The 12,813-nt window shown below is 48.6% G+C and overlaps 1 protein-coding gene across 1 annotated transcript in view; it reads right to left on the bottom strand.

The window, feature by feature from the left end:
- LOC139165353 (mucolipin-3-like) overlaps positions 1–12,592 on the bottom strand; it is a 37,413-nt gene extending 24,821 nt beyond the window's left edge. Inside the window, exons 1-5 of the mRNA XM_070748546.1 lie at positions 12,371–12,592; positions 10,488–10,655; positions 9,190–9,341; positions 542–628; positions 368–464 (exon numbers count right to left, since the gene is read on the bottom strand). Of these exons, the coding sequence (XP_070604647.1) occupies positions 368–464; positions 542–628; positions 9,190–9,341; positions 10,488–10,655; positions 12,371–12,592 (726 nt within the window). The remainder of the gene's footprint in view (positions 1–367; positions 465–541; positions 629–9,189; positions 9,342–10,487; positions 10,656–12,370) is intronic.
- Positions 12,593–12,813: the final 221 nt, after the last annotated feature.

Below are 12,813 nucleotides of genomic sequence, written 5' to 3'. Positions count from 1 at the left end.
ATTAATGTGAATTGTAGGACACACACACACACACAAAGAATAGCTGATTTACCAAATGGGTATTTGCAGCTGTGGGCAGGCAAATCTCTGGTAGCAATAAATCATTGGTGCCTGCCTCTTGATTAGCTTCAGCGTTATCATTTCACTTTATTCTCTACTTCTAAATTGCTAATGTATATACTGCAATAGTCCACTTTAAGAAGAAGCTGACACAATCTAGGCCCATTTCTCCCATCCCAAACCTGCCCTTCAGAAAATGACTAATTACAAGTCTTCATCAGTTCAATTTTTTTTACTTGCTTCCTAGTTTATCTGCACATAAACAACCAAGCTCAGAAAGTTCCAAGGACTCCACCTCTGTACTTACTGTTAGTGTGAAATCATAGCAGTCTGGGAGTTCGTGTTGTCGAACAGTCTGGAGATTAATGGTCTTCAGTTTGAACGTGAGTGTCAGAGTTACAAGTCTAGAACAGAGACCGGAGCTTTATTTCACCATTACCAAAAATGTTCAAGAATGCCAGCAACTTTTATTTCTCCTCACCTCTGGAAGTCCAAAGTAAAATTGAAAGGAGTCTTCCTCAGTGTCCCATTTTCCAGAGGTAGCATTGGCTCCACATAAAGACACTCTATGGGAAGACAGATGCTTTATGGCATATAGAAAATACTCAATATTTAATAAGACGAGGAAGACAGAAAATCAGTAATAAGGAATCTGGTCACTAGTAGTCTTATCTAAATAATACGAGATGTAAAATCTTTCTTCATACTTGCAAGAAAAAAGCAGCTATGTTTTTTCATTAATTTAATGCATATATTTACTGAACCTCTGCCTTATGGGAATTCTTATTTGATAAAAAATCCCTGAAAATATCTGCTTGTTAAAAATAAACCCAAAAAGGAAATTTTATACTTGATCCACAGATCAGTACCCTAATACCCTAATTTCTATGGTTACAGGCCCTTCTACTTATGACTGTAGAATGATGTTTCAATGCAGTTATGAATTACTTCCATCTGAATAAAATGAAGAAACAGTAATTCAGAAAGTTCTTGTACTGTAATTATTTGTATATGTTACACATTGGTTCATGTAATTGCATACATATATCAAGAAAAGACCCTCAATCTGTCAACAGTCCTTTAATATCTTTCATACCCTAGAGGTTTAAGCTAAGATATCCTTACAGAATTCAGCTTTTGGTACTGTTTGGAAATGTTGTGCACATATGTTTACTACATTAGTTCGCTAAGAGATTATTATTTATGTCACTATTTCCAAACTCCAAAAATAAGTCACAATGCTTCTGAATTCTCATAACAGACACTACCAATAATTCTATATGTTCAGTAATCAATATTCATGTTGAACAGTTAAGACTGTCCACTCAAATTTATTCACAAAGTTTCAGAGGCCAGTAGTCAGCCAATATATTTCGGTATTTGCCTAAAGCACATAAACATGAATGGCTCAGGCAAGTAAACTAACTGGATTTGTAAGTGCATTGTAAGGTGACATTTTCTTCAATACTTCAGGGCAAAAGTAAGAGCGCAAAATAATCCACACAGCAAACATTTATGTCATCCAACAGGTTACTAATGCTTTCTATCACATGTCTACAGTCTGAGGGCACTGCCTCACTTTTCCTAATAGTAAAGTTCACCATGAACCTGAATCACCAATTAGTGTTGGTGATGTTTGCAATGTTGAGTTGGCAAGACACTTTTGTGGATGAGGGACATCAATTGCTTCAATTTTGATTATACTACAGTATCTTGCAAGTAGATGCACCCTTAACTCTGTTCAATAATTACCAGTATGAAGAACCTGCTTCAGATACAATAAAGTCACTGGGCTATGAGTCAGCCATTTTTATCAGCAGGGTATCAGGCCACTTGGAAACTAAACCACGTACACCCTAAAGGTGCTTTTTCAAGAGGCACCTGGACTTTCTGGTTTTTCTTTCAAGATGTTCTGTTTCTCATCCATGAAGCTTCTTCAGCTCAGAGTTGAAGAAGCTTATTGTATGAGAAGCAAAACATCTTCAAAGAAAAACCAGAAAGTCCAGTTACTTCTTGAAAAAGCACCTTCAGGACAACCATAACCTGGATGACTGAGAATCTCCATAGATATAAACAATGTACATCTATATGGAATATACTAGGTCTGACTGAAGCTGACATCATTTGAGTGAAATGGGGCAAGGAATTAAATGAAGCACCACTACTGCAGTTTTCATGACTTAAACAAGACTCTAATGTACAAGTAGTCCTCACTTACTAATCACAGTTACTAAGTGATATAGTCATAAAGTGAAACATCCCATGACAGTTCCAGTGCAGTCATTAACCAAATCACCTCAGGTTGTTAAGCAAAATGGCATATGACTTTTGTGACTTCCTGCCATTTTCCACAATGATTCTGCTTGTTGGAAACAAGCTGAGAAGGTGACAATGGATGTTGCAATAGCTGCAAGTTCAGGGATTGGTCTTAAATATACCTTTTCACTGTTGTCGTAACTCTGAACTGTTACTGAATGAAGCAATTGCTAAGTGAGGACTATCTGCAGTAGTTGAATTTCTTCCTGTACAAATAAAACATCTGAAGTGTCTACCCATTGCTGGAGAGACGGAGTAACGACACGGACACCAGAGCTGGATTTAAATTGGGTCATTTTTATTAACATAAATTTGCATAATTTATTCAAATACTTTGCATAAATTAGCATAAACAACTATGACCCGGAAATGGACCTGCAGGGTCAAACAACTACTTCCGGGGCGGAAATGACGTTATGCCAACAAACATTCCTGGGCAACTCATGGGCGTATCTCGATGCAAGTCCAGGTGAGGGCCAGGCCGTCACCTGCGACCTTTTTCTGCCATGCTGTGCATGAGGGGGGTCCCACCGGCTAACCCGAATCGGGGAATTAAAGGTGCAGGACCCAAAGACAGGTTCCCCCCAGCTGCTCAGGCAGAAACTCCCTCCATGAGCTTGCGGAGAACCTGTCAATCATCCCCAAAGATGCCCAAGGGAGAACGCGCGGTTGCTAAACCACCCCAGTTTTCCGCCCCTAACCTGCCTACCCAAATGACCAAAGGTAAGCCAATTAACCTAATAAATGCAAGCACCCCCTAACCGCACATCCGTCACCTCAGTGTGGAATGGGCGAAAAAACAGCTCTGCTAAGAGGCAGAACTGCAAAAAATTCCCATTCGGCCCCCTAAGGGCGACCCCTAAGCACACTGCAAAATAGTGGAGGGCGGGCGGGTGTCTGCTCAGATCTGCAGTCCGGGCGAAGGGAGAGCCCCGGGCCTGCTCGCCCTTATATAGGGCAAGCAGGCCCCGCCCGGACCAATCAGGAGCCTGGCCAATCAGGCCCTGATCTCCCGAGCGAAGTCTCGCATCGCGAGACTTCGCCCGGGATCCAAGATGGCGGCCGCCATGAGGGACCGTGTCTCCCGGTCCCTCCAGCAAAGCCTGCCAGCCGGGTAAGTCCGGCGCTGCCCTTGCTGGAGAGACGGAGTAACGACACGGACACCAGAGCTGGATTTAAATTGGGTCATTTTTATTAACATAAATTTGCATAATTTATTCAAATACTTTGCATAAATTAGCATAAACAACTATGACCCGGAAATGGACCTGCAGGGTCAAACAACTACTTCCGGGGCGGAAATGACGTTATGCCAACAAACATTCCTGGGCAACTCATGGGCGTATCTCGATGCAAGTCCAGGTGAGGGCCAGGCCGTCACCTGCGACCTTTTTCTGCCATGCTGTGCATGAGGGGGGTCCCACCGGCTAACCCGAATCGGGGAATTAAAGGTGCAGGACCCAAAGACAGGTTCCCCCCAGCTGCTCAGGCAGAAACTCCCTCCATGAGCTTGCGGAGAACCTGTCAATCATCCCCAAAGATGCCCAAGGGAGAACGCGCGGTTGCTAAACCACCCCAGTTTTCCGCCCCTAACCTGCCACAGGAGTGGGGGTCAGATCTCTATCTTGGCCCCCCGACTCCCCCCTCTAGCTGCGCCAGCTCACGCAGAGACCGCTGCAGGTCCTGTAAGAAAATGGCGTTCCCCCGCTCAGACAGGTGAACGCCATCGGCCCGGTAAAGCCATGGCCGTTCTATTGTGATAAGGGGAAGGGGCACTACCACTCCACCTAATTCCCTAACTGTTTTACCCATAGCCCTATTCACCCGTCGCCTAGCCCGGTGAATGGCCCTAAGGGAAGAGGCGTCCCTCCACCCAAGCCTAGGTAAACTTTCTGACCACACCACTTGCGTGGTGGGCCATACCTCACGAAGCCCTCGCAGGTCTTCGCGTGCCTGGATGATCAGCGCCAGGCCTCCCAGTGTGCACTGGTCATTGCCACCTAAGTGCAATACCAGCCACCTGGGTGCGGCCACAGGACGCTGCCCACCCAAACCCACGACCAACAAAGATCCCCAGGGGATCGAAGACCGCACCACATACGTGGCGAGCCACACAGCGTGAAGCCACCGCAGGCTTCCGCAAGCCTGGTGGGTCCCCAACCGACCCCCAAGCCGTACCGGTCCTTGCTCCAATAGCAAGACCAGCGACCTGGGCGCAGCAACAGGATGCCGCCCCCCAGGACCAACTGGGCGCAGCAATGGGATGCCGCCCTCCCAGGACCAACTGGGCGCAGCAATGGGATGCCGCCCTCCCAGGACCAACTGGGCGCAGCAATGGGATGCCGCCCCCCAGGACCAACTGGGCGCAGCAATGGGATGCCGCCCTCCCAGCACCACCTGGGCGCAGCAATGGGATGCCGCCCTCCCAGGACCAACTGGGCGCAGCAATGGGATGCCGCCCTCCCAGCACACATCCAAGGCGCAGCAATGGAATGCCGCCCCTGGCGCCACCTGGGCGCAGCAATGGGATGCCGCCCTCCCAGGACCAACTGGGCGCAGCAATGGGATGCCGCCCCCCAGGACCAACTGGGCGCAGCAATGGGATGCCGCCCTCCCAGGACCAACTGGGCGCAGCAATGGGATGCCGCCCTCCCAGCACTACCTGGGCGCAGCAATGGGATGCCGCCCTCCCAGGACCAACTGGGCGCAGCAATGGGATGCCGCCCCCCAGGACCAACTGGGCGCAGCAATGGGATGCCGCCCTCCCAGGACCAACTGGGCGCAGCAATGGGATGCCGCCCTCCCAGCACCACCTGGGCGCAGCAATGGGATGCCGCCCTCCCAGGACCAACTGGGCGCAGCAATGGGATGCCGCCCCCCCAGGACCAACTGGGCGCAGCAATGGGATGCCGCCCTCCCAGCACCACCTGGGCGCAGCAATGGGATGCCGCCCCCCAGGACCAACTGGGCGCAGCAATGGGATGCCGCCCTCCCAGGACCAACTGGGCGCAGCAATGGGATGCCGCCCTCCCAGGACCAACTGGGCGCAGCAATGGGATGCCGCCCTCCCAGGACAAACTGGGCGCAGCAATGGGATGCCGCCCTCCCAGGACAAACTGGGCGCAGCAATGGGATGCCGCCCTCCCAGCACCACCTGGGCGCAGCAATGTGATGCCGCCCTCCCAGGACCAACTGGGCGCAGCAATGGGATGCCGCCCACCCAGCATAGCGGTAGAAACGCCCGTCCCCACCGCACGCCCCGTCTCCCCCGCCAGACAATAAGGACCCAGCCGCCACGACGGCCGGGTCCCCACCCCCGACGGTACCGTGTTGCTGAGTGGTCTCGGAGCGCTCATGACCCAAAGCAACACCGCCGGTCCGTCCCGGCGGGGTTGAATAGAAGGGGACCAAAAAGGGAGCCCTGACCTAAGACCTCACCCCGGACCCTCAACTGGCCGTTCGTAGCCTAAAACAGGCCGTCGACCGCCAGCGGTTGGCATCCCCGAATCCTCAGTATCGAGAACGCCGTCACCGCACTAGAGGCGGCGCCACTGCGGAACGAGCGTTCCCACAAGCGGCGGGATCCACGCGTGGCCTGCCAAACCCTGTACTCCAAAACCCACCCGACTAAGGCAATGAGATGGAAGGCCAAAAAGGACCTAGCAACCAGCGATAAGGCCCTGGCCAGCCGTCCCGCATCTTACTATGCGGAACTCACCATAAATCCACAAACCAGCCCCGCCTTAGACAAAAGGCGAGGCCGGCCACCTGGACCTCAAAGTCCTAACTGAAAGGCCACACTGCCCAAACTGGACACAAATATGGCCAGGTACACAACTGGGGCAGGCCAGCTATAGGGTTAACCCGTATCCTGCCTGAACTCCCCGAACTCTGCACCCGTCTGCTGGGAATCCCCCAGAGTGCCAGGCACCACGGAGAGGGCCATAGCCCAGCAGACCCTTACTCTCCTACGCCCGGGAGCCCCCCCCCCAGACTACAAAGGTGGCCGGGGAACGCATCTGACGACTCCCGAGCCCACGGGCCAGGGTCCAAAACCTGGACACTGACCACGGGACAAGGCATCAACGACCCCGTTATCCACCCCGGGGACATGCCTAGCCAAAAACAAACGCGTTTAGGGACAAGGACCTGTGCACACAACGGCGGACAAGCCGCAGGACCCTGTCGCTCGTAGAGGACAGGGCATTCACCACATGGACAACCGCTAGGTTGTCACCAAAAGTGCACGGTCTTGTCCCTGAACTGCTCCCCCCAAAGCCCTAAGGCCACTACTAAGGGGAAGAGCTCTAAAAACGTAAGGTCCTGAACCAACGAAGAGGCACTCCATTCCGGAGGCCATGCCTATTAAACCTGACCCAGAAAGCCCACCACACGCCGAGGTCAGCCCTGACCCCAGCGCAAAGGCGGGTACGATGATGGGGCAAACGGAGCCCCTTCATCGCATCATACAACCTCCTGGAAAAAGCCCTTCCAGGAACAACTACCCGACAGGCAAAATTAAGAATGCCTGCCAATTCCTGGAGCTGCCGTAGGGTCACCTTCCGGCAGCCCAGGACCTCATCAAGCTTCCGCTTAATCTTAACCAACTTCTCTAGGGGCAATCTAGCAGATTGCTCCTCCGAGTCCAATTCAATACCCAGGAAGGTAATCCTGGTGGCGGGGCCTTCGGTCTTCTCAGAGGCTAAAGGCACCCCTAATTGAGCACAAAGGGCTTCGAAGTCCCGCATCAAAGCAAAACATTGCTCCGAATGCGCAGGCCCCGCCAACAGGAAAACATCAAGGTAGTGAACGACCGTACCCAGACCACTTTGCCTCCTGAGCGCCCACTCCAAGAAGGTGCTAAAACTCTCAAAAAGAGAGCACGAGACAGAGCACCCCATGGGCAAAGCTCTGTCCACGTAATAGCCCCCCTCGAAATGGAAGCCCAACAGCTCAAAGTCGTCTGGGTGTATGGGGAGGAGCCGGAATGCCGACTCAATGTCGCATTTTCCCCTAAGGGCTCCAACCCCACACTTCCTAACCATGGTCACGGTCGCATCAAAGGATGCGTACCGCACCGAACCAAGTTCGTCAGGAATGAAATCATTCACTGACTCCCCCTTAGCAAAAGACAAGTGGTGAATCAACCTAAATTCACCACTCGCCTTTCAGGGGACCACCCCTAAAGGGGACCCCTCCCATGCAAGGGATCCTGAATCCCTGAAAGAAACCTAGCAAGAGAGCAGCCGCTCTCGAGCGAGGGTGGTAGTCCCCCAACCAACCCTCGAGCGTGCTTACATACCTGGGCAGGGCCCATTTTCCCCCAGTAGGTGGGGTTTGTACCCTGGACCCCCTCCCCTCGCAACCGTCCCCTTTTAGGGGCGGGCAAAAGGGGGCGGAGGCACTACAGCCTGCGTCGGCAGGGTCTGAACCCCCCGCCCCTGACACCAGGCCATAGCAAAAAGCTGCCCAGGGGCCCGTGCCCCCGCAGTAGGGGCCGGCGGGGGGCCAAACCTGATTACAGGTGCCCCCCCCCGAAAAACCCCCAAGAAAACCAGGACCGGGTGGCCACTGTAATCCCCCCAACAGGACCCACCGGGGGGGGGGCCTTCCTAGCTACCCTGGCCAAGGGCCTCATCACCTTCCTAGGCTACCAAACATTTAAATAATTAATGTTTGACTAGAACGGTGGTACTGAAGTTTGACTACGACTTTACTGAAAGAGTAGTAGATCCTTGGAACAAACTTCCAGCAGGCTTAATACTAGTCCCCAGAAACAGAATTTAACATGTTTGGATAAACATATATCCATCCTGAGATAAAATACAGTCAATATTATAAGGGCAGACTAGAGGGACCAATAGGTCTTTTCCTGCCCTCTGTGTGTCTATATAAATATATTAAATAATAGTAACCACAATTATCAATATCATTGTGTATGTTTTGTTTTACACCAGTTCTATTTTTGAACAGAAATGAAACCGGGGCCGCCCAGGCCCCAAAAGAGGGCAGCAAAATGGCCGCAGCCCACACGGGCAGCGCAGCAGCAGGAAGCTGCCGCCAAGGGCCTAACTGCCCTCCAACCGGGGCCCCGAATGGGGGGGGGACGCACACGCGAGCCCTCCGCCCGACCCCCACCGTTCCCAAGCTCCAATAGAGGGGCCAACAGCCGAAGACGGCACAGGCCCAGCCTCACCGCTGGACCCGAAGCCCCAACCGCTCCACGAGCCTCCGATGAGGCTCTCAAGATGGCGGCCGCAACACGCGGCCGCCTTTCCGAGCCTGAGGAGAGACCGCAGGCCTCGGAAGGGCTGCTCCAGCTGCTCACACGAGCTGCAGCCTCTTCAAGCCTCCGACGAGGCTTCCAAAAGCGGCGGCCGCCCACGCGGCTGCCGAAAGGACTCCCCGAGCAGACAACCATGTGTCTGCTCAGATCTGCAGTCCGGGCGAAGGGAGAGCCCCGGGCCTGCTCGCCCTTATATAGGGCAAGCAGGCCCCGCCCGGACCAATCAGGAGCCTGGCCAATCAGGCCCTGATCTCCCGAGCGAAGTCTCGCATCGCGAGACTTCGCCCGGGATCCAAGATGGCGGCCGCCATGAGGGACCGTGTCTCCCGGTCCCTCCAGCAAAGCCTGCCAGCCGGGTAAGTCCGGCGCTGCCCTTATATTGTAATGATACTGGAAATTACTATGTGTTTGCTTTTAAACACTATGACTTTGCTCAAGTTGTCTCTCTTTCTGACCTCCGCCCACCCCACTCTCATTCTCCTTTCTCTCTCACACACAGAAACAATCTATCTGATTTGAGTCGTTCAGTTTCAATTTCTGGGTCAATATCGAAAGTGTCATTTCCAGGGCTGATAATTCCTCTCTTGTAGAAGTACTGACATATTGCCATGGGCGTCTCTTTTGATCCTTTCTTTTCGTAGGCGTGATTTCCAACCGAATTAGCACGCAGTTGTAAGAACTAAGCGACAAGGTACAACCAGTTAATGGAGCTGCCTGGTAATTAAAACTGAACTAATTGGAGACGCAAGAGAATGTCTGCGATGGAACATCCTGCTTTTCAGATTTATTGATCTCATGAATAGAATTACAAAGACTAAGGTTCAAATAAAACTCGGTGAAATGGATTCAGTCATAGAAAACCTCATTTTTATGGGCCAATTGCCTGTGTTACCTTTATCTCATGAGGTTACTATGGAATTAAAAGGTCTGCATCTCTTGCCTCATTAGAGCCAATGCAAGCTCTATGGTATAGGAAACCAATGTGATTTTCCTTCCATTCATATCTGTTTACATATAATGACTTGGCTTTTTCAAGCTTAGTTTAGGTTCAGTGTACAATATTTTATAAAATACTAGCTGAAAACCCAGCGCTACACGGGTATTTATAGACCTCAAAGCATTTGTCTGACAGGGAGCCATTGAGAAGGGTCTTTTGCCCCCTACTCCCATGCCTATCACCCCTGCCCTCCCCTTCCCATGTGATCTTCTTTCCGCTCTTTCTACAATCTTGGCACTTTGCCCCAAATCCACCAGGGGGCATCGTCTGCCTCTAACAGGGAGTCATTGAGAGGGGCCTTTCTTCCCCCTACCCCCATGCCCATCACCCCTGCCCTGTCCCTCCCCCCTCCAACGCACTCCTCTTTCCCACCCTTTCTACAATCATGGCACTTTGGGCCACCTTCTGTCAAGAGAAGGGAATATCAAGTGCTTTCCCATTGGCCCAGTGGAGGGCAAATGTCATGGCTGGCTTTCTAGAGGAAGCTGTGACAGAAGTGAATCATAGACAATGTCCACTCTAGGACGCTGCACTCGCTCTCATTAATGGCCCAGATGTTTCAGAGTTATGCTGGAACACACACACACACTAAGGGGTACTAGGGTGTCTTACTCCCACAGTATTTGTTTCCAGAGGGTAAATCATCTGTGTACCAAGTTTGTTTAAAATTGCTTGAGTCATTCCAGACTTATGCTGGAACATACAGCCGATAGATGGATGGATGGATGGATGGATGGATGGATGGATGGATGGATGGATAGATAGATAGATAGATAGATAGATAGATAGATAGATAGATAGATAGATAGATAGATAGACTAATATTACCTGGTTTATTGAGAAAGAGATCTGGTCATAGACCTCTTTTTGCGTGTACACTGCATAGGTGTCATCCATGCTGTCCATATAGCCTTTCAGGAATAGATGCTTAAAGGATACCGTGTTTTCTTCTTTAAATGTAACCACCATTTGATTGCTTAAACCAAAAACTACAAGCTGAAAATATCAATAGAAAGGGAATTCTTCAGCTAAAATACTCAAAAAGTCCATTCTGACCACAAGTACATTAAATTTTTTAATTGATGGAGCATTCGTAGCTACCGTATCTTTCAGAGTATAAGACACACTGGAGTATAAGACGCACCTTAGTTTCGGGGGAGTAAAATAGAGGGGGGGAATCTACCTATCAGGTATTCATCTGGTTAGTGTTCTTAGTCAGTTCAGCTCGAACACATTATTTTATCCTTGGTTAGGGCTGAAAAAGCCTTTTTCAGAGGGGATAGGAATGAAAGCAAGCCTGCAAAGACTTAGGGCTGGAAAAAACCTTCTTCGGAGGGCATAGGAAGCAGAGAAGATTGTCAGCACCTTGCTAGGGCTGGGGAAAAAAACTTTGAAAAAGTAACATTCAAAGTATAAGTCACACCCAAATGTTCAGCCTCTTTTAGGGAGGAAAAGGGTGCCTCTTATCTGTATATTCCGAAAAATACAGTAGTTCTACCACCATTCCCTACTCATTCTCTTGGTAGTTTCATTTTACCCTGAGAGTGTGAAAGGTAAATAAATCAGGAATTGAACATATAGGAAAAAAGAGCTGGGTACCATCCCTCCGATTTACAACTTTTATTTTCATTCAGTGGTCAAAGACTCCTCCTATATTTATGTAACTATATTCTTGTTACACTTATAATTTAGCCCAGTTCAATATCATGACTATTTTATTCTTTTTGATCTTGGATCTGTTTTGCTGAATAAAAACATAATATAATATTAGTATAGTTCATATTGGACATTTTCATACTATATTCTGAACACACATATTTCCTTATAGTTGGTGAACAATGAGGATTTAATTAGTAGAAGGCTGAAGAGTGACATATATAATAATGAAATGAAACTGCAACTATAATCTTGATATTGTTCATTGTCTCTACTTGACTAATAGCCTATTCTGTTCATTACCCCAATCCAGCATCCATCAAATATTTGGATTAAAAGTTCTATAATTCCTAAACGAGATAGCTATGTTAGCTGGCACTTATGAAAGTTCTTTTGCAACACAGATGGAGAACATATGATGAAGATACATATATTATTAAATTTGTCAATACTAAATACTTGACAAAAATATTTTCTTCCAAAATATTCAGTGTGTAAGAACACAGGTCATTTCAATACTTACAGATGGTCCTTGATTTACAATCACAATTATGACCAACATTTCTGTTGCTAAGCAAGGCAATTATTACATGAGTTGTACCTGATTTTATTTTTAAAAATGGGGGGGGGGCATGGTTTTTAAATGAATCACTGCAGTAATTGATTGAATTATGCGGTTGCTAAATAAATCCAGCTTTCCCTATTGACTTTGCTTGTTGGAAGCCAACTGGGAAGATTGCAAATGCAGGTCACATGTTTCTAGGATGCTGCAACCATCATTAGTACATGCTGGCTGTCAAGCGCCCAAATTCTAATTATATGACCAAGCCCTTGTAACTTTAGACAGTTGCTAAACAAATGGTTATAAGTCGAGGACTGCCTGTATTAAGGTCTGAAAGTTTCAAATACCAACCGTACAGATGGTTCTAAAAACACAAGTCACTAAAGCAGCAGTAAATCAGAGGTTGTCACTCAACTGGTTATAATTTCTTGAATTTATATAGCAGTAGCTAAAAATGTGTAAGTAATAATTGTACTGCAGCTTTGTATCTCACCTGGATAGTGACCATAGCTATTTTCAGAATTTGTATGCCCAGCTTCCACGGTTTCCTTCCTCGGGCCCAGAATTTTTCACAGGGATTCATAAAGAAAAATTTAAGTTTTCTTCTTAACTGATCTTCCAGAAGCTGGCACATTGATGCATGATGTTTTACACTGTATAAATGTTCATCATCCTGAGTACTGCAGCTGCCTACAAGCACTTCAGGATTTTCCATTGCTGGAATAGAAAAAAACATTAGCAATATTGGAATGATTAACCAAAAATGCTATGCATGTATTTGTGAGCATATCTAAAACTCAAGGTGTGATTGTCTCCTTTAACAACAAGAGTTTCAACTCTAAACTACAAGTATTACAGCACCTTCCATGCCAACTTATAGCCCATTGATGTTATTTCATCAACTAATCACAGCAGTGAAAAAGATATTAACAGTGA

This window comes from Erythrolamprus reginae, chromosome 3 (genome assembly GCF_031021105.1).
Source record: "Erythrolamprus reginae isolate rEryReg1 chromosome 3, rEryReg1.hap1, whole genome shotgun sequence".
NCBI lineage: Eukaryota > Metazoa > Chordata > Lepidosauria > Squamata > Dipsadidae > Erythrolamprus > Erythrolamprus reginae.
The sequence above is the reverse complement of the archived record's forward strand: the minus strand, read 5'-3'. Positions and strand labels throughout refer to the sequence as shown.